Below are 21546 nucleotides of genomic sequence, written 5' to 3' on the forward strand. Positions count from 1 at the left end.
TGTGAATTTGAGAGTCAATTCCTATAAAAAATCTCATAAGATTTACATATTTATCCTGTCAGATCTGTTTCCCTGAAGAACGCTACATGTATCTTTTAACATTTAAACATTTCCTTTTGCAAACGCATAATAGTTAGCATACTGAAAGGGGTAACAGAATTGAACAGACATTCATCAAAGATATATGGATAATAAATAAGCACCTGGAAAGAAGGTCAACATCACAGTCAATAAGGAAAAGCAAATTACAACCGCAAGTAGTACCACTCACACTTATTAGAATGGCTAGAATGCAAAAAAATGAAAGCATATATCCATTCGAAGACTTGTGCACAAAAGTCCACTGCAGCTTTATTAGTAATAGCCAAAAGCCTGGAGGCAACCCAAATGCCTAGACAGATGGATGGATAAAAATGTATGCCCATAGATGGAATACTACTTGTCTATAAAAAGGAATCACCATAGATGAATCCCCAAATTATTTTTGATAGAAGAAACCAGTCCACCATAAACAAATTAAAGGGTGCATACGGTGTGGTTTTGCTTACATGGGACTCTAGAAAATGCAGACTGATCTCCTGTGAGAGAAAGGAAGCAGGTGGGTTGGTTTTCTGCAGAGAGGTGTGGAGAGGTGGAGGGGAGAAGTGAACAATAACACCGGAGACTTGGGAAGAGGTGAGAAACATGCTCATTATCTTCACTGTATTGATGGTTTCATAAGTATTGTCAAAATTTATCAAATAGTAGACTTTAAATGTGTAATTTATTGTTTGTCCACTTGATTTCAATGGATATATATATTTCCCCCCTTCCAGACCTGCTCATTGGCCTGAGATCCTTGAACAAGACTCTCCCTGGGTTAGGAATCAGGAGCCCCAAGTTCTAAGTTCAGCCCAATCTGACTGACTTGTTCCCCAGAACCCCTGTGGTACCCCAGCCCCCACGCCTCATGATCCCTAATCCAAGCTTCGTAGGGCTCCCAAGGGGACAGCCACAGCCAGTCCTCAATACCTCCAAGGAGGTGGTCTTTGCCAACAAACCCATCTTCAGCTATTGGACATCTCAGCTGGGGAAGGCAAGGACACACTCAAGGATAGAACCCCTTTGCCTCACGCACCTGCAAAGGGTTCCGTGTCCCAGATTCAAGGGCTCAGACACTGTGCCTTCCAGGTCAGCTCTTTTCGTTTCCAGTTTCACTCTTTGAAGGGCTCCATTTTCCCAGTAACTTCTGTTCTCCCCACTTCAAATTGGGAAGAAGAATCTCTTCCCTAACAGTCTCTATGAACCTCCTGGGGCTGATAGCGTCGGATCACCTCCATCCAGGAAACCATCTCAGCAGCCCCAAACTTGGCCTACGCTGCCTGCCTTGACCTGGGTTCAGGACCTTCGCTAAGCCTGACCTCCTTGGCTCAGCTCATCCTCAGGACTGAGAACAACGCAGGAGAAAATGCCAAAGGCATGTGAGGTGCGGAGAACAGAGCAGCCCCACTGGCCTATCACCAGTTGGACTGTGTCCTGTGCCTTACCAAGGAGTGCTCGATCTCATGGAAGGACACATGGCTCCCCCTGGCCCCCGATGAAGGATGGAACCCCGCCGCACGGGCACACACTACCTGACAGTCCAAATCTGAGACCCGAACCAACTTCCCACCTTCCAGGTCAGGGCTCAGCCCACTTCCCAAGCCGTCCATTAACAGCTGTTTTAAGTTTCACTATTTGCTCCAAACCTTCAATACTGAGGACCCACAGGGGCCATATCTCAGGAAGCTGTCCAAGTAGCGCAGTGGACTCTGGGATGGAGAGGACACCAGCTATGACCCTGGGACCCTCCATCTGCCACCCAGGACAAATAACAGCAACCCCAGGGGGAGATGCATGTGAAGCAATGTGTGCAGGCCTGCTATGTGATCACAATCGCTCCCCTGATGCACTCCAAACCCCCTGCAGAGGTGGGAAGAGTGAGGCCACTCAAGGCCCCTTAGGGGAAGGATCTCAGCTACCCTCAGTGGTGGTCCTGAGCCTAACAGACCCCCCGGGTCATCACAGAAGGGTTAAGGCTGAAAGGACTGACAGGGAGGCCTCGCATGGACAGGCTTGCCACCACCAGGCAGGAACCAGCAGCCCCACATCCCTAGGGAAGGGCCTCCTGGGGGAGGCCCATCAGGCTAGGCAGGTTACTTATGGAAGAAATTCCTTTGGGTTCAGGTTTCTTTAAGGCCAATGAGCGAGTCACTGCAAAGACTCCGGCAAAGCTCCATTCCTTCCTGTTTATTTTCTTTCTCCCCTGGGGTAGGGGAGCTGGGGAGGAGGATGGGAACCAGGACTAGAAGAGACCCTTAGAGGCTGTCCTGCAAGCCTACCCTTAGAATCCTGGACCAGGCTGTGGAAACTCCCAGAAGTTTTCCTGGCTCCGACACCCATGTTCATGCCAAGTCTACACTGGGCAACAGTGGCACTGTGGCTTCTAGACGCGTGTGAGGGGGCTGCTGCACTACTGCCCCACTCCTGCTCCAGGCCCGGGCTGTCTCTTCAGTGTGGACTCAGGGACCAGAAGGTTACAGGTCCCGGGACGGCTGGGAGGAGCAAGGTCATCCACTGAGTGGGACCCCTTGGCGAGATGGAGACAGGGAAGGCGAGCAGACTTAAGTTTCTCAATTTGCCCCGAACCTGCAACACTGAGGACCCACAGCATCCTGTAGCCGACTCTTGCTATACGGCATTCAAGGGTTCTGGTCACCTGGCCGAGCACGAGTCCGGGCTTCCTACCTGCTCTTCCCAGCCTTCTCAGGGCTCTAAAAATGACAGTTTCCATGGGGTGCATGTCCCCGACCCCAGAAATTGCACCTTTACTTCTAAGTCCCTCAGTATCTGGAAAAGCAAGAGATGGGGCACCAGGGCTGAGGGGCTGCAAAGTCTGTGCATCAGCTCATAGGGCTACAGGGAGCTAAGCGTCAAACCCGGCTGGGTTATGTGAGGGCGGGTGATTGGGGATGGCTCTGAATGGCTAAAACAGGGGGAAAAACCTTGGAAAGTTGGGCAAGGGCAGGTGGCTCAGCAAATCCCCAGTCAGCATGCCATCCAGCTGAGGAAATGGTACCGCACAGGACTAGGCAGGCCCGGAAGGGAGACCCCTCAGCCCGACCCGGTCCCGGTGGCCCATGAGCCTGAGGCCTGTGACCCTGTCTGCCCAGGGCAGGAGCTGAGCCAAGCCCATTCCCACCATCTAGTGCAGCCCACAGAGGCCCTGGGCCTCGGCCTGGGTCTTGCAAGGGACGAGACAGAGGCCATGTGAGGGCCAACCAGGGGAAGGTGAGGAGACCCTGTGCACACACACCCTTGAAGAGGCTCTTCAGTGTCAGCAGGTGCCCAGGTGGAAGCTGGGTTTGCTCTGAGACTGGTTCTTAGCTTGTTTTATAAGCCCCAGGCATTTTAAGCATAAGCACCTGCTGCCTCAGAATGCTGATGCCAATTTCCACCTTCTCAGCAGAACCCTCGCAGCTATGGAGTGTGCTGACCAGCTAAGAGGCAACTTAGCCCCTTGCCCCAGACTCTAAGGATGCTGAGCTGGGTCTGTATAAAGGCAAAGAACACCCTCTGCTCTCCAAAGCCCATGGCCAGATTGGCTGGGAGTCAGTAAGCCTGGGTTGCAGGCAGAGGGGGACAGCATGGCCCCAGTGGAGGGGGAGCACAAGATTGATCTCAGATGCCATGGCCCCCAACCAGTTCCATTGATCGATCCCTGATACAATAGGCTGAGGACAGGGGAGGGGATGGTTCTAGTCACCCAGGAACCTCAAAGCCACCAAAAAAAAAATGCTGGCTCAATCAGACCCACTGGTGGGGAGACAGTCACTCGTCCTGCTCACAACGTAAGCAGGCCCTAATTTCTACCACAACCAGGAAATGCCACTTTGAAGGCATTTTTGAAATGTGACCATCTGAGGATCCCCAAGGATTAAGCACTGCCACGCCCCTCACGTCCAAAAGGAGCCAAGCCCCAAACGGCAGGATGGGTAGTCACACTTCTCTGGGCTACAAGTCTTTGAGGTCACGAGGACCAGAAAGGGTCACACAAGAGCCTCCACCATCACTACTGAAAACTAGCTTACATCAAATAAAAATCCCCAAACCTTCCCTCGTGGACATGGCACTCAGGAAGAAAACACCTGCCTGGGTGTGACAGCGGTGACTGGCGGCCACTGGCTGCAGTCCAGGGTAGAAACAGCTCCACAACGGCACTGTGGCTCCCCACATTCTCGCAAGAGCTAAACCCACACTTGGCCAGAGCCAACAGTGCAGGGAAGATTCTTCCGGAGTTACAATAGGTGAGGAATGAGCAGGAACTTGAAACTCAGATAAGCAACCCAAGGGCCCTGGTTTGGTTACACGGAAAAGGGGACCCTTCAAGGCTCTACAGCCCTTTGGTGTCACTTGCCTGAAAAACATCTCTTATCTCCCAGCAACCCAGACGTGGCAAATTTGGAGCCCACCTGCACACAGCAAGCAGTGGGCCAACTACCAGGCGCTGCAAGCAGTTCACCTGCAGTGTGGGCTCTGCCAAAAGTGAGGTTTAATAGAAACACCAAAACTCGATTCTCCCCACCACACGAGACCAATCCGTGATAGACGGGCAGGCAGTAGAGGACACCAGGGAAGCCCCTTTCTTTAATGGCTGCATTTCAAAGGGAAGCCACCTCCTAACCAGGGGAGCCTCTCCCGGGGTGGGGGGTGGGGTGACAAGGATGTGAGACACACAAGTCTCCACTCCCACTGCCTTGAGGATGAAACCTTTATAAGCCAAGTTGGCTCACGAAGAGAGGATTTTGGAAACCGGGTGTGAAAACTGAAGAGAGAAGAAAGCTCCTCTTGCTCCTCGCCACCCTCACCCAGGACCACCATGGGGAGGCCACCCCATTTCTGGTCTGGAGCTAAGGCACCAGGAAGGCCAGGGGGCAATGGCCCCAGCTGCTTGGCCCTGCAGGGGGGCTGCCTGGTGCGGACTCACAAGAGCCCAGGATGCTGTCAGCAGGCCCCCGGCTCATCGCCCTCCACCAGCAGCCCTTTGCTCAGGAGGAAGGCGTCCTGCTTGGGGTCACGGCCCAGGAAGAGCTTCAGCATGGCACTGGCGTCCTCAGAGCCGCCGGGTCTCAGGATGCAGCTTCTGTAGGCCATGCCGACCTGCGGGGTGGGGGACAGAGGAAGCTGGGGCCTGGCTGAAGGAGTTGGCAGGAGGGAGAGAAGGCCATGGGAGGCCCCGGGCGGGATGGAGGGAGGCTGGCTCCCACGGCAGAGCACGCAAGGGGCTCTCCACATGGCTACTGAGAAGCAATCCCTTCTCTGTCTCAAAGACAGCTCTGTGGGCCACCCATGCTGCCGACATGGATCAGGCTTGCTGGACGCACAGGTACATCTGAGCAGGATCTCAGCAAGAAGGGGGACAGGTGTATATGTGCACATGTCCTCGTGTGAGTGCGCCAGCATGTATGTGTACGAACCAGGAGAACAGGTGCGCATGCTTATATGCATGTGAACGCCTTGTGCATATGTCTACACGTGTGTGTGCAGGATTCAGCATTGCTCAGCAATTCCCCAGCAGGCCTTTCCCTGCAGCACCTTGGACCCAAGCCCAGCCCAGCCCAGCCCAGCCAGTGGCCAAGCCGGACACAACTGCACAAGGGCCGGACAAAGGGGCACAACGCCGGCTCCAGGTCAACAGCCTGGGCAAGAGGCTTCCCAACTGAGCCAGAAAGGAAGGGTGACTGCACCTCCCAGGGGGAGGTAGGAATGGCTGGGGCCCCAAAGTCCTGGCCCCTGACGATGCTTGTGGCATCCCCATGCCCCGTGGTCCCTTCACCTACCACCAGCCCCAGTTCAGAGGCCACTCACCAGCTCCTGCCCCTCTCCCAGTCTCCTCCCAGGCCTGCTGAAGTGGTGCTAACAAAGCTCCTGCCCAAGTATTTCTATGGCCCCCCACAGCTGAGTGTCTGGCACCCAGCAAGTGCATTTAAAGTGTGAGTGATGGCCTGCCTGTCCTTGGCCATTGAGGTGAACGAGCTAACGGAGGCCTAATCACAGCAGGCAGTGGGGTCCTCACAGACACACCTGTCCAGGCCCTGGCCTTCCAGCATCTTTGAGGGAGCAGCTGGAGAGGTGGTGCCCCTAGGGGCTCCCTCCACCCTCCGGTGTCCCTAGGCCCAGGCGGTCACCTCTGCTCCTTTGACAGACTGTGGCAGCTGCTCCCATGTGCAGGAATGCCCCATATCAGTTGGGGGGGTGTTCTCAGCAGGGCATGTTAGCACCCCAAGTTTACGGGTAAGAAAACCAAAGGTGAGAGAGGACAAGTAATGTTCAAAGCCATAGAGGCAACTGAGAGCATAATGGACTTGACACCAGGTATCCCTGGGAAGCATTCCACACCATCTGTCTTATCGCACCCCACTGACGAGCCCCCAGGTCTGCAGCCCACCCTCCAGATTCAGGAAGGACTCAGTGGAGAAGCCCCCAGCAGCCCCCAGCGAAGGAGTGCCGGTCTCTACCCCCTCCTGCAGGCCCAAGGGCAGTGCTCGCTCCCCCAGCCTCCCGCCCCCACTCCCCCGAGCTGGCTGCACACCCCGAGGCCACAGGCCCAGGACAGTGGGATCCAAAGGTCCTAGAAGGCACCTGGGCCAGCTCTACCCACCTGGCCATTGAGGACGCCTTCCTGCCTGAAGCGCGTGTGGAACATGTCCATGGAGTAGACCTCGCTCCACAGGTAGCCGTAGTACTGGGCATCGTAGCCCCCTGCCAGGTGGCCAAAGGTTGCGGGCATGTTGGTGCCTGGGGGAGACGTGGGGAGACAGGAGCACCTGCGTCAGCCCTCGTTGTGCCCATGCTCCGGCCTCCCTCACCAGCGCCCACTCAGGGGAGAGGGCCTCGAGCCGCCTCCTCAGAGCCCTGGCCCCAGCAGAGGGGTAGGCTCCGAGTGGGGGGTCAATGGGGCTGGCACGAAGTGAGAGGCAGGGGATGGGTGGTCTCCATGCAGGACATGGATCTCTGCCACCGTCTGGTCAAGGGAAAAGTGTCTGCCCCAGAGCATCTTAATAAATAACAATTTTAGGTGCCAGAGCCCAAGGGTTCAATGTTAGATGCCTGAATAGACCCAGATGCATCCCCATGATGGAATAAAATGGTGTATCACAAACCCAGTTAGCTTCACGTACACATATCTACTCAAGTGTTTGCATAAATATATGCACATACACACATACATTCAGAGGAGACACATCAGAACATTATCAGCTTGTGAGTGTCAGGATATGAAATCACACGTCTGTTCTGGATCTTCTGGGACCTTTAGAAGGCATACAGTACTCTTGGAATCAGGGAATAAAACTAGATCCAGGCATTTACTTATTTAAAGCAAAACCTCAAAAAAATCAGTTCCTTCCTTGAATGTCCTCGTGCCCTCATCCTGCCCTTGTACTGTCAGCACTTAGCTGGGATCCAGATAACTTGACCAGGACCAGGTAACTTAGCCAGAAATCAGGCAACTTAGCTAGGATCCAGGTGCCTTAGTCGGGACCAGGAAACTTAGCCAGGATTAGGAAACTTGGACACTATCCAAATAACTTAGCCAGGATCCAGGCAATGGCCAGCCTCCATGAACCCACCAAGGTGCCCCAGGCACATTTTCTGGGTCCACCAGCAGTGATTCCGGCACCTACGCAGTAAACGAGGAGAACCAGGTATGTGCCCAATGCTGCATGAGGTGTGAGGGCAGGAAAGTGACAGCACTGGACTCAGATGCCTGTAACACACTGCATGTGGCTATCAGGAGAGAGTACTCGAGGCGGCACCTAACAAAGACTCAGCACTGCTGACACTGGAGCCGTCCTAGGCACTGTGGGGTGCCAAGCAGCCTCCCTGGGTTCCCCTCTGTTAATGCCAGGAACAACCCCTACCTGAGTCATGACAACCAAAACTGTCCCCAGACATTGTCCAGCGTCCTTTGGGGACAGAAACACCATAGGTGAGACTCACTGAGCTAGGAGACAGCTTCCTGCAATGGGTGTTGCCTAAGCCAAATGTGGAGGCAGCAGGAGGAGCCTGGGCAGGAAGGGAGAGCAGCTGTGGGGAGAGGTAGGTGAACAGTTCGCAGTGCAGACAGCAGCCACAAAGGTGCTGAAAGCAGCTCACACCACGAGCTGAGCTGATCTCCACAGCTGTACAGACGGGCCTAGGAACACAGCGCGGAAAGGGGCCAAGAGCCTTGGGAACTGGTGGGTAGAGGGGCCGCTGCAAGGGGGCTTCGGGCTAGAGAGAAGGTCACCTCCTCCTCCTACCTGGCGTGGCTGGGACGCCAAGGATCTCCTGGCAGAGCCGTGCATACTCCCCAGCGGGGTCCGCGTCCAGCTGCGTGTGCAGGGCCTGGTCCACCTTGGCGAGCACGATCTGGCGCAGGTTGAAGAGGCCTGGGGGGGATGCAAGGAGAAGGCTGAGGCCACGTCCAGCCCTCTGGGCCTCCTCAGCCAGTCCAGGAGCCCAAGCACACTCTAGGCCTCAGGGCATGTGTCAGGCAATGGGATGGGGAGGCTGAGAGCCGCACACCAGCAGTGCTGCTGAGGGAGGGAGGGACTCAGGCTCTTGCCCGCCCGGTGGCTGACGAAGCCCACCCCACTTTCCTGTCCCTAAAAGGCACATGAGGGCTGGGTGGAGGGTGGTCCCAGGGTTGTGACAGCCTCACGGCTGAGCCAGAACCATAGCCTTGCGGAGCACTGTCCCACTGGCTGCACCGCGCGTCCCCCACAGCCTGGGGTCCCCTCGGTGGGGTGGGACAGGGCTGTGGACCTGTGTTGGCCTGCCGGGACTTGAGCAGCCTCTCCAACAGCTCCTGGGGGATGGCGTCGCCTGTCTTGTAGTGCCGGGACATCCTCAGCAGTGGCTCCTTCTCCCACACCCAGTTCTCCAGCATCTGTGACGGCGCCTCCACAAAGTCGCGCTCCACGTGAGTCCCGCTGAACATGGCGAATTCGGCCTGGGTTGGCAGAGGGCAGTGACCACCAGGATGACACCTCTCCATCCAGCCTCACCTCCCACTCACTGGCCTCACCTGGCCACAGGTGTGCACACGTGGGCAGTAGCCAACAGTCAGGGTACAGCCCCTCCTGCCCTAGACAGCAAAGCCTAGCCATGGTGGGATCGAATAGGATCCCCTGGCTGCTGCTAGTTGGCCCAGTCCCACTCGGCACACACCTGCAAAATGCCTGCTGCCCACTGACACACGAGGACACTCTATCTCTGCTGCCACCCCCACTACTCCCCCAACAATGCAGCCAATGCTGGTGAAGAGTGCCGGGCCCCAAGGGGACAGAGGAGCCCAGTGTGGCCAAGTCCTGGGAGCTTCCAAATCAGGAGGATGGATGACAGGAGGCTGGTGGTACCTCCTTCCTCTACTTCCACATGTGTGGGAAACTTTTCATCAGGGAAACCAGCCTGGCTGGAGCCCAAGTCTGGCACAGCGATCTGCTGGGCAAGCCAGGAATGTCTTTAACGGGCATGGATAACTTCTTTGTTTCAAGGACTAAGCAATCTCTCCCCTCCTTCTCCTGACTCCCTCTGCAATGTACTGGTCTCTAGAGCAGCATGCACGCATATGTGTGTGAGTGTGAGCACACGCATGTGCTGACAACAGCAGCTGCTTATGAAAAGAGTAAAGCCAGAGGAAACAGGGAAAAGAGGACGGAGAGCTACAAATCAGGAAGACTTTTTTCAACGAGATGACATCACAGCAAAGACCTGAAGGAACCGAGAGAGGAACCACCAAGGGCAGCTGGCCGAAGAGTGTTCCAGACACTGACAACGAAGCGTGCAGTCCCTGAGAACTGGTGCACTGGGAGGCTGAGACTGGCAAGTGGGGTGAGCGCAAGGGCCAAGGAGGGGGGCAGCCAGGGCTGGGGACTGAGGAGCTCTGGTTTATCTGAAGGACTCCAGGAGCACCAGTGGGCCAAAGTGAGGGCCGCACAGGCTGAAGCGCTTTAGAAGGGTCTCCAGCTGCAGGGTGGGAACAGGCAGAGGCGAGGAGACCTGTCAGGAGGTGGTGGCAGCTGGGTGAGCGGAACCCCAAGGGAGAGGGGTAAGGGCTGGTGGGACCACGGAGGCAGGGCCAGCAGGAGGTGTGAGATGAGTCACAGCAACTTGGAGTTTGGGGTCTAAGCACCTGGAGAGAGGGGGCTCTGTTCCCTGCTGGTGGAATAGGCTGGACGAAGGAGACACCATGTGGGCACGTCGGGTTTAAGATACCCACTGGCCAGCTGTGTGACCTCACTGTCACTGTGCTGCAGAGCAGCTGCTGACTCCTACAGACCCTGCTTGGCTCAGTGACACCATCCTGACTGGCACACCCCCAAGGCCCCTTCTGTCTGCCTCCCAGCCCCTCTGTGGGCACCCTGCCCCAATGCTCTCCAGCCCCCCAACTTCCTGACCCAGCGTCCTTGGGGTCCTCCTCCCATGGTGCTGACCCTTCATTCCCTGGCAACTTGGTGGATCCTTCCCTGAGGCTGCCCCCTAATTGCTGGTGCTCTTGTCCACCCCGACAGCTTTGATGATCCCGGCACCATCCACCAAGGTCTGCACTGTCCACCCACCTCCTGTCCCCAGGCCCCATTTCAGAACCCATCTCTCTACATGACACACACAAACACAGATACGCAGGCCTCCTGGGTTCCAGAGCTGCTGCTGTCCTTCTAGGACAGCTCTGTGAAACCACATCTACGCTGACAGCCGTGCTCTCTGCTGTTCCCCAACCCAGACCGCAGGTGATCCCCCGGCTTCCCCAACCTTCCTTTTCATCCTCAAAACAAGACACCACAACTATGATGAGACACCACTCCACACCCAAAGGGATGGGTGATACTAAAAACAGAAAATAACAAGCTTCAGCGAGGTTGCAGAGAAAGCAGGATTCCAGGGTTACTGCTGGCTGGAACATGGAGAAGGGCAGCCCCTGGAGAAATAGTCCCGCAGCTCCTCAGAAAGCTATATATATATTTGGTAACACGGAGTTACCAAATGCACCTCGGTACAGACCCCAAAGAACTGGATGTAGGGGTTCAAGCAGGAATCTCAATACCAACATTCATCACAGCACAATTCACAACTGCCAAGAGGTGGAAGCAGCCCCTGCACCCACCAGCAGATGACAGAGGAAACTGGTATCTATTCCGACAAGAAGTATTACTCAGCTGTGAAAAGGAATAGAGTTCTGATCTGTGCTACAAAGCGGATGGGACTCAATGAGAGCAGCTGGACACAAACAGCAACCTGTCGTATGAGGTCACTTAAAAGATGTATAGAAATAGCAAATCCAGAGACAGGAAGAAGATTAGAGGCTACAAAGGCAGGATGTGTTCAATGGAATTGGAATGTGTGTCAATAAGCAAAAACAGGGTACTGGGCCTGCGGGTTCCCCAGTACCTGCTTCTCCTTGCTCTCCCTGTTGCCTGCCACACAGCCGGCCTCATCACTGCCCCACTGCCAACGGCCCCCACCAGGCCCTTCTACCTCCGGCTTGCCCCCAAATCCATCTGGGCCATAAGGCCAGGCTAACCAACTGAGAGGCAGATCTGACCCTCAACCCTCACCACACACCAGATACCATTTAGCTCACAATGGAGGACAAACCAAAATTAAGAGCTGAAACTAAAACCAGGAAAAAAATCAGGAGAAAATCTCAGTACCTTGGGTTAGGAAATGATTTGTACAACAGTTCACAAAAACGCATGAAGCAGACAAGAAAAAGTTAACAGACTGAACTTCATCACAATTATAACCTTCGGCTCACCACAAGCTGTGTCCAGGGGCCCATCTGCACAAAGGGGTATCACCCAGCCACAAAGGGACTGTCGCTCTGGCCTGAGTGACCACCTGGACAAATCTCAAAAACGTGGTGCTCAGGGAAATAAGCCAGACACGAGAGGATACAATTGTCCAACTCCACTGATGTGAAATATCCAGAATAAGCAAATCCACAGACAGGAAGGAGAAGGGCTGTTAGGGGGTGAGGGAGGTAGGAATGGAGAATGATTGCGAAGGGGTCCTGAGTTTCTTTCTGTGGTGATGGAAATGTTCTATAATGGATTGCGGTGACAGTTGCACAGCTCTGTGAACACACTAAAAACCTCTGAACTTAAATTCAGTGACACTTTAAATGGGTGAATTGTAATGGTACGTGAATCATAGCTCAATAATCCTGTTAAAGAAAAGAAGAATAGACCCTGTTAAGAAAATAAACCCGCAAGCCACAGACTGGGAGAAAATACTCACAAAACATAAATCTGACGAAGGAATCATATCCAGAATTTCTATGGGACTCGGGATAAAAAAAAAATCCAATAAAAAAAAAAACCACCAAAGGACTTGAGCAGATGCTTCGGGAAACACAGGCACAAGAAAACAAGCTCAGCAGAGTCAGCTGCTGGGGAAATACACATCGAGAGCATGCCGTGTGGCCACGACAGGCCCAGGAGCTGCTGGCCTGGACCAGCGCCTGTGCAGCTGCATAAAGACCAACGATGACAGGGGAGAACATCCACCCAACGTTAAGTTCAAAGGTGCGGAAAGTGGCAGGGATGCTGAAGGGTGCCATGGGTGAGTCATGTGTGGAGGTAAAAACCTGGACCAAGAATACGTGAAAGTGGGGGCAGCAGTGCTCATGTCCGCCAGATGCTGCTGCCCAGTGGTCTGTGCCAATGGAATTAAAAAAAAAAGAAAAAAAAAAAAAAAACAATGAGAAACATGGGCATGGAGTAGGAGGACATGTGGCTACTATTTGGTAACCTCTTCCTAAGATCAGAGCCAGTCAGGGTTTGCTGCAGGTGCTGGGCCCAGGGGCCCCACGCCGCCTTCCTAGAACTGGACATGTACTCTGAGAGGACCAGCACCTGGTCCCCATATGCCCCACTGGGCCCCCCCAAGAAACATCCTCAGGATCAGGAGAGAAGGCATGGCTGTGTGAAGGAGCAAGAGAAAGCCCCTGTGGGGCAGATACCAGGCCTGAGACCCCAAAATCCTATGAGGCCCAGCTTCCTGAGCCTCCGAGCTCAGGGATGGACAATATCCTTGACCCCACTGGGCTTGGTAAGTGCTTTGCTTTGAGTCTCATCACTGGCTTGTGTCTGATCGTCCAAGCTGCACTTGTTAATATTACCAGACGACGCATGAGCACCATTGGTGCCGTGTGTCATTCTATGCAAATCTGATGTCACTTTCGCTTGTCCTTCTCTACAGTTCCATAGAAGGACGCCAACAGGTGGTGGAATGAACCCTCAGCCTGCCCCACCCCCATCCCCGCTGACCCCAGGGTGTCCCCGCACGCCCACCTGTGAGCAGAGCTGGTGCATGACGTGCCCAAACTCATGGAAGTAGGTCTCCACCTCGTCGTGCTGGAGCAGGGACGGGGCGTCGGGTGTGGGCTTGGTGAAGTTGGCCACCATAGCGGCGATGGCTATCTGGCGGCTCCCGTCCTGCTGGAGGCAGCCCGGCTGCAGGCCGAAGCAGGCTGCATGCCCGTACTTCCCTTCCCTGGGAGGGAGAAGCATCAGGCCTGGCCAAGCACCCCCACCACCCAGATGCACCCAGGACTACCCCCAACCCCTTGTTCAGCCCCCTAACACCGGAGACTATGGGACAGCTTAAAGGTCTCCTCTTTTTCCAACCCAGCCTCCCCCTTTCTCCAACCCAGCCTCCCACTTTTAAAACCTCCACCAGAGAAAACACTTTGAAAAAATAACGGACCATCATTGCTCACATCCTGTATTTTCCCAAGACCCCAGCCTGGCCTCTGCAAGCTGAGGAGCTGCTCTTCCTTTCTAGGTGGCCAAGCAACAGAGAAAACCAATCACATAGACCATCTACTTAGCACCTACTGTGTACCAGGTGCCAGGCCCTTTCGATGCCCCTTCTCCTAGTATCTCACCCCTGCCCTGTGGAGGAGGCGACGCACCTCCCACCTCACAGACGGGAGGGCCAAGGCTTCATCAAGGGGAGCGAGAGCAGTCCAAGGATGCCCTGCTCCCAGGAAGGGCTGCCTCTCCTGGCCCAGAGCACACCCACCGTGGGTAGAGATCCAGGTAGAACTTTCCGATCACCTTCCCCGAGGCCGTGTCCCTGACAGAATACAACTGCACATCCTCATGCCACGCGATGGCATTCTCTTCCAGCTCGAAGGTCAGCCCCAGGAGGTCCTGGTAGATGGCCAGTAGCCCCTGCGTGACGACCCGTATGGGGAAGTACTCTTTGAGCAGGTTCTGGTCTACGCTGTAGCGCGTCTCCTCCACCTGGTTCATGTAGTAGCGCATGTCCCAGGCATTGATCTGGGCGTCAAACACCAGGCCCCGCTTCTCACACTCGGCCTTCTTCAGCTCCAGGATCACCGCCCGCTCCTGCTCCCCAAGGGGCTTTAGCTTCTGAGCCAGCTCGTCTGGAGGGGGAGGGGGAGGAGAAAGGTGAGGCTAACTCCCTGTCTCATGCTTGCCCTCCCCCCAAAAGCCCTGGGGCACCCCTGCGAGTGGCAAGGCCTTGGGTTTGTCAGGACATAAGGGGGCAGAAGCTGCCAGTGACAGTATAGCACACGTGGGGGTCACACATGGAGTCAAGCACTTGACTCCCTGCATGGAAGCCTTAGGCAACCCTGGAGAGAGGCAACATCATTCTCATTTTTGAGGTGAGGAAGTAAAAGGGCTAGGCTGCAACAGGGCTAGGAGCCAGACACAGGCCTAACACCAGAGCCCACCTGCTTAACTGCTAAACCGAGGGTCCTTGAAAGGGAATATAGAAGGCACCGTGATCCCCATTTCACAGATGGAAAATGAGGCTCGCTTCGCAGGACTTCACTGCTGCCCCCGCCCCCCAAGCCTAGGCACCAGGACCGCACTCCTAGGGCAGGGGGAGCTGAAGGGCGGGATGCGAGGAGGAGAGTGTTACCCAGGAAGGTGGCCACGACCTGGCTGGTCTTGGCCATGTTCATCTCCAAGACGTAGTCGGCGTGCGTGGGGAACCCCAGCAGGCTGGACTTCTGGGCCCGGAGGCTCACCAGCTCTTTGAGGATCTCACAGTTCTCCTAGAACCAACACACAGCCCCCTGGTTCATAAAGGGTGAAAAAGGGAGTACCGTGTGCTCTGTGCTATGTGTCTTCTCTGCAAGACCCACCGGGGGCTCCCACACCCTCCCCCCTACTTCCCCCATGAGCCCCAGCAGCTGACAGCAGCAGGCAACTGCACAGGCCCCCGGCGGGCACAGCTCAGACCTACAACACTCACCCAGTTCGGTCTGGTCTTCCTGAGCTTACTTCTCTGGGCCCTGGCTTCTAGATACTTGGTCCTGACCCATGCACCCATTTCTCTTGGCCCACAGAGGGTGTGGCCATGAGTGGCTGAAAGGCCCTGAAGGTGCGGGTGAGCAAAGGTCTCCAAGACCTCCTATGCTCCCTCTTATGCTCCAGAGCACCCCGCAATTGGAGTTCCATCCCCAGCCTTGAGGACACTGCCCAGAGTCCATCAGCACACGCCAAGCAGCTTCTCGGGAGCGCCCCCACCTACATGCACGTGAGACTGGCTGAGGCATGAAGCAGAGGGCTTGCTTTATTCATTTGCAATAAAACAGAACCCCATCCTCTGAAGAAATAGAAGCCCATTCAGAACACAACACTCCCGCCAGAGGATGGGTCAGGGAAGACCAAATGAGAGCCAGAGGCGTGAAGCCTGAAAGACCGGGGGCCTGAGGCCAGCAGGGATCATGTCTGAAGACTGGGAAGCTCCCCCCAATACTTCCAGAACGGCGGCCCCCAAAGACATCCACACCCTGGACCCCAGTCCTGTGAGTTATGTCCCATGGCAGAAGGGACTCTGTAGATGGAGTAAGGACCTTGAGATGGGGAGATGGTCTTCGGTTGTCAACTGGGCCCAAGCTAGTCACAGGGTCCTAAACGCAAAAAACCTTTCCTGTCTGTAATGCAACTGGAAAGGAGGCTCAGTGAGATGCAAGGCTGCTGGCCTTCGGGATGGAAGAGGGGCCAGGAACCCAGGATGCTGGAAGATGCATGCAGAAGGAACCAGCCCTGCTATGCCTTGATTTTAGCCCAGGGCGACCTCTGTGGGACTTGTGACCTACAGAACTGTCAAAGAATAAGTGTGTGCCATTTCAGGCCACCAGGTGGGTGTCATCACAGCAGCCACGGGAGACACACCCCCGTGCAGGGCCTGTCTCCACACCTTCAGGTTGACTGGTGTATTCTGTCTCTCTGGGACAGCTGATTCTCAGCGTGGCTGTCAGACTAGGGACCTAGCATAGCTACTTCTGTGCTGGTTTGAAAGGATGCATGGACCCTAGAAAAGCCATGTTTTAATCCTAATTCCATTTTATAAACGCAGCTGTTTCTTCTAATCCCTATTCAGTACTGTAAATTTGAAACTGTAATTAGATCATCCCCCTGGAGATGTGACTCAATCAAGAGTGGTTGTTAAATTGGGTTACGTAGAGACGTGTCTCTACCCATTCGGGTGGGTCTTGATCAGTTTATTGGAATCCTATAAAAGAGGAAACATTTTGGAGAAAGAGAGAGATTCGGAGAGCAGAGAATGCCGCAGTACCACAAAGCAGAGAGTACATCAGCAAGTGACCTTTGGAGATGAAGAAGGAAAATGCCTCCCGGGGAGTTTCGTGAAACAGGAAGCCAGGAGAGAAAGCTAGTAGACGACCCCATGTTGGCCACATGCCTTTCCAGATGAGAAGAGAAACCCTGTGTTCATCATGTGCCTTCTCACTTGAGAGAGAAACCCTGAACTTCATCAGCCTTCTTGAACCAAGGTATCTTTCCATGAATGCCTCTGATTGAGCATTTCTATAGACTTGCTTTAATTGGGACATTATCTCGGCCTTAAAACTGTAAACTAGCAACTTATTAAATTCCCCTTTTTAAAAGCTATTCCATTTCTGGTATACTGCATTCCAGTAGCTAGCAAACTAGAACAATCTCCTAGGAGCCTGCTAAAACAGCCAAGTCCTCTGCTCCATCCCAGACACGCTGAAGCTGGGCCAGGCCGGGCACTCTGCCTCTCTGCTAGCTTATCAGGTGATTTTGTGGCACGCTCAAAACTTGTTTGAGATCTGCTGCCCCTTAGAATCATCAGGGCTTTTAAAGTTTCCACAACCCCCCACACCCCCATCACCAAAACCAACTAATCAGACCTAGGCATCAGTGTTTTTAAACCCCCTCTCACGGAGTACAACGCGCAGACCGCTTGGAAAACCAGGGCTCCTAGGGCAACTGCATGGACAGGTCTGTTCTTTTAAAGTGACCTCTCAGACCACCAGCCGCCCACAGACAGCCGTCCTGGAGTTCAGCGGCCAGGCCAGGGCAAGCTGAGGAGGTTCTGAGCCATCTCCCACGTATCCCTGCCCGTCTGCCAAAGGACTCTCCCTCCTTACTTACAAGGAGCTTCCCTACCTCCTCCTGCCCAGGAGAGGGCTAAGGAGGTCCTGGGTTCTGAGGAAGCAGTTCAGTCACTGCTGGCCAAGGGGACCCCAGCCGTAGTAACACTTCCTCTCTAGGCCTACTGCCTGAAATTCCACCAAAAAAAGAAGGGGAGACTAGTTTGGTAAAGAGCATTCTGTTTGTCTGAGGTGGAGTGAGAACAAAGAAAGCCGGCAGAGAAGGGCTCCAGCAGGTGGGAAGGCTCCAGAGGTGCTCTTCAAAGCATGGCCCTTGGCAGGGCCAGTCAGCCATCATTTGTTGCCAATCCACAGTGAGGAAAGTACAGCTTCCCAGAATGGGTTTTAGAAATGTTAACAGCAATCTGACAGTTATCTTCTATATGCTGAATCAAAATAATAGTAATAATAATAATAATAAACTAGGGCTTATATTTGCAAATTCCCTTTTCACAATAATGCATTTTTACCATATTTTATGAAAGTAGTGGTCTACAACAAATTGGAAGTTTAGATTAAACTAAACTGGTTCTTCAAGACTGGCTGAGAACCATGGAGCTAGAGCATGGCAGAGGAGAGGAAGGGAGAGGAAAGAAACTGTCCTCGTCCTGCCTGCACCTGGGACCTAGAACCCAGAAGGCACTGGAGGGGCAAAGGGCTTCAGCAGGTGAAGACCTCAGGCTACCCTGGGAATCTGGCCTCATGGATATAAGAAATCACATACATGTTAAACAAAAGTGACCTGAAGAGGGGCTCATAGAAGGCAAAGGCACTGCTCGTAAATCAGCAGGGCCGAAAGCATGTAAAGGGCCCCGCCGTATCCTGGAAACTCACCCCCCACCTCTGTCCCACCCCCCCCTCCTGCCACCTGGTGCTGCACCTGGCAACACAGAGAGCTTCTGCAGAGCTCCGACGGGCCCCCACCTCCCCACGCACTTGCCGTGATGACACCCCTGGCTGACCATGCAAGGAGTGTTGAAGAAGCCAACATCACTGGCTGAGCCCACTCTGCACACTCACTGCTCACTCATAAAAGACCAGATGTTTCCCACCTGGTTCTGAGCTTCTGGATCTTGGTACATAAGGAGATGTGGCGTGCACAGGCCCATGCTCCCATAGGCTGACACCTCACTATGGGGTGGGGGTAGGTACCAGGAACCACTTTGGGTGTGGCAGGGCCCCGTCCCCACTCATTGCATCACCTCTTCTAGGGTCACATCTCAAGTTTCCCAGTAGGGGGTATTTTCCTGGAACCCCACACACAATCTACCATGGGCCCAAGGGGAAGGAGACCAGAACTGATACGTTTTCAGCATGCCACCTGCTGGAGGGCTCTCTCCCTCGTCTGGATGGTGGCTCCTCTTAGGTGGCCATGCAAGCAACAACCTGATGCAGTTGTGGGGGACAAAAGGGGTCCCCATACTCAACAATCCCCATCTGCTTGAGATGCTGAATGGGACAAGCTCAAGCCAAGACCACATGTCTGCATGATAGAGGGGTGGGCCCCATCATAAGCATCTGTGTTGGGACAGATGGACGTCTGACCTTGGAAGCCATTCATGACAGAGAAGCAGGGCAGGGGAGGGACCCTCACTCCGGTGAAATCTAAGCTCGATGCCAGGCGACTTGATTTAAGAGGTAAGGGCAGAGAGCTAAGGCACGTGCGGCAGTAAGAGAAAACAGAGAATGATTTACCTGGGACGCGAGGACCATCTACAGGACAGAGCTCTGGGCCCAGGGCCCAAACCAGAGGGCAGGGCTGGACTCCAGGCCTGGAAATCTCACAGGGGCAGACCTAGGCTGGCTGCAAGGCAGGCAGCCTCCATGAGGCAAACTGTGGAGCGAGTCGTCCTGGCACCGAGTGGACAGAGAAGGATGGGGGACCTCCGAGTTTCAAAAGAGGACAGTTCTACACAGCAGAGCCCAGGACAACGCCCTCTTACCTCCTTGCACCGACAGTTGAAAGCCTCCTCCACCTTCCTCCTGGTCTCAGGCACATGGCACTTCTTCAGAAGGGGGAAATAGTGGGGGTACTTGAGGGTGACTTTCAATTTGTTGTCCTCAGTCTTCTCCAGGGAGTTCAGAAAGTCCTCGGGGAGCCCCCCTATGGGAGTAAAGCCAGGGTGGTTTTCCAAAGGCCCAAAATGCCAGCAGGGTGGTCCACCGAACAGGGTGGGAAAGGGGCCAGGAATGGGAGCCAGCCAGAGCAGCACATCAAAAGATTCAGAAGGCTCAGGCTCTCGTGGTATCCCATACAGCAATTGCTAAAAAAGCTGAAAAATTCAGACTTCAATTAGACACAGGAATGAAGTTAATCTTGGCAGGACTAATGTAAAACAGACTAAAGGGTAAAGGACGGTATTGGCTGTGTGAGACCAGAGGAAGAGATGTTTATTTGGTGCAAAATTTATATTTATGTTTTCAGTAGCACATTATCTAATTCAACTCTTTTGGTCAGTTTATTCGAACACCATAATTAAATGGAACCGGGAATAGGGACTGAGATCTTGTTGATTTGTGCAGGTTAGTGTGATGTCCCAATACATCCCAGAGTAATTTGGGCAGAGAATAAATCAATATTTACACAGCACCCTTGAGAGACCAGAGGAAAATGTGGAAAGAGTAAACTCCATCATGTGGGGAATTTCAGATATTTTTGCAAGCCTTGGGGGCTACCAATTTAGTAGGCTGAACCCTTGATTTTGGGACTTGCCCTCATGAAACTTATTCCTAAAAAGGAAAAGCTAAGCCTACTTATAATTATGCCTAAGAATCACCCCTCAGAGAACCTCTTTTGTTGCTCAGACGTGGCCGCTCTCTCTAAGCCAATTCTGTAGGTGAACTCACTGCCCTCCCTCCTACATGGGACATGACTCCCAGGGGTGAGTCTGGCCTTGGCAGCATGGGATTGAGAATGCCTTCTTGACCAGAAGGGGTAGGAGAAATGAAACAAAATAAAGTTTCAGTAGCTGAGAGATTTCAAATACTTGAGAGGTCATTCTGGAGGTTATTCTAATGCATTACACAGAAACCCCTTTTTAGTTTCTAGTATATTAGAATGGCTAGTAAGAAAGACCTGAAACTGTTGAACTATATTCTAGTAGCCTTGATTCTTAAAGATGATTATATAACCATATAGCTCTTACGGTGTGTGCTGGTTTGAAAGTGTTATGTACCCCAGAAAAGCCATTCTCTTTAAATCTTAATCCAATTTTGCAGGTACAGGCTTTTCGTGGGTGGGATCTTTTAATTAGGTTATTTCCATGGAGATGTGACTCACCCAATTATGGGTGGAATATTTTGATTAGATTATTTCCACAGAGGCGTGGCCCCACCCATTCAATGTGGGTCTTAACTAGTTTACTGGAGTCCTTAAAGGAGCTCATGGAGAGATACTGAGCTGAGTGCTGAAACAGAGAGCAGACACTTAGACACAGACGTTTGGAGATGCTTGGATAATCAACATAGAAAGCCACAGGAGTCAGAAGCTAAAAGCAATGCAACCTGGAACAAAGGACAAGGAGATGCCAGCCACGTGTCTTTCCAGCTGACAGAGAAACCCCAAACATGACTGACCTTTCTTGAGTGAAGATATCTTCTTGTTGATGGCTAATTTTGGACATTTTTATTGTAACTTAATGAATCCCCTTTGTAAAAGCCAATCCATTTCTGGCATACTGTATTCTGTATACTGAAGCTTTAGCAAACTGAAATACAGTGTGACCGTGTGTTGTGAAAACCCTGTGGCTGGCATTCCATTTATTCAGTGCATGGATAAATGAGTGAAAAAATAAGGAGAAAAAAAAATAATAATAGGGGGGAATAAAGGATATGGGATGTTTCGGGTGTTCACTTTTACTTTTATTATTTTTTTTAACGTTTTCTTATTGTGAAATAAAACATATATACAAAGCAACGAACAAAAAAAGCAAGCGTTTTTAAAGCACACTTCAATAAGTAGTTACAGAACAGATTCAAGTTTGTCATGGGCTACCATTCCACCACCTCAGATTTTTCCTTCTGGCTGCTCCAAAACACTGGAGGCTAGAAGGAATATTAAAATAGTGACTCAGCAGCCATAC

General features: G+C 53.2%; 1 protein-coding gene across 7 annotated transcripts in view; it reads right to left on the reverse strand.

Moving 5' to 3' along the window:
* Window positions 1-335: 335 nt before the first annotated feature.
* Window positions 336-21546, reverse strand: part of THOP1 (thimet oligopeptidase 1) — a 35926-nt gene continuing 14715 nt past the window's right edge. For 5 of the 7 annotated variants that reach the window (XM_077121228.1, XM_077121226.1, XM_077121227.1 and 2 more), the window contains 8 exons: window positions 19408-19568; window positions 14959-15094; window positions 14089-14455; window positions 13356-13557; window positions 8827-9013; window positions 8322-8450; window positions 6680-6816; window positions 4639-5178 (listed from right to left, as the gene is read on the reverse strand). In XM_077121228.1, the coding sequence (XP_076977343.1) occupies window positions 5023-5178; window positions 6680-6816; window positions 8322-8450; window positions 8827-9013; window positions 13356-13557; window positions 14089-14455; window positions 14959-15094; window positions 19408-19568 (1475 nt within the window). In that variant the 3' untranslated portion in view covers window positions 4639-5022. Of the gene's footprint in view, window positions 5179-6679; window positions 6817-8321; window positions 8451-8826; window positions 9014-13355; window positions 13558-14088; window positions 14456-14958; window positions 15095-19407; window positions 19569-21546 lie in introns of all 7 variants that reach the window. The other 2 variants (XR_013159563.1, XM_077121225.1) reach the window with 2 other exon arrangements.

The sequence above is a fragment of the Tamandua tetradactyla genome, chromosome 11, assembly GCF_023851605.1.
Source record: "Tamandua tetradactyla isolate mTamTet1 chromosome 11, mTamTet1.pri, whole genome shotgun sequence".
Taxonomy (NCBI): domain Eukaryota; kingdom Metazoa; phylum Chordata; class Mammalia; order Pilosa; family Myrmecophagidae; genus Tamandua; species Tamandua tetradactyla.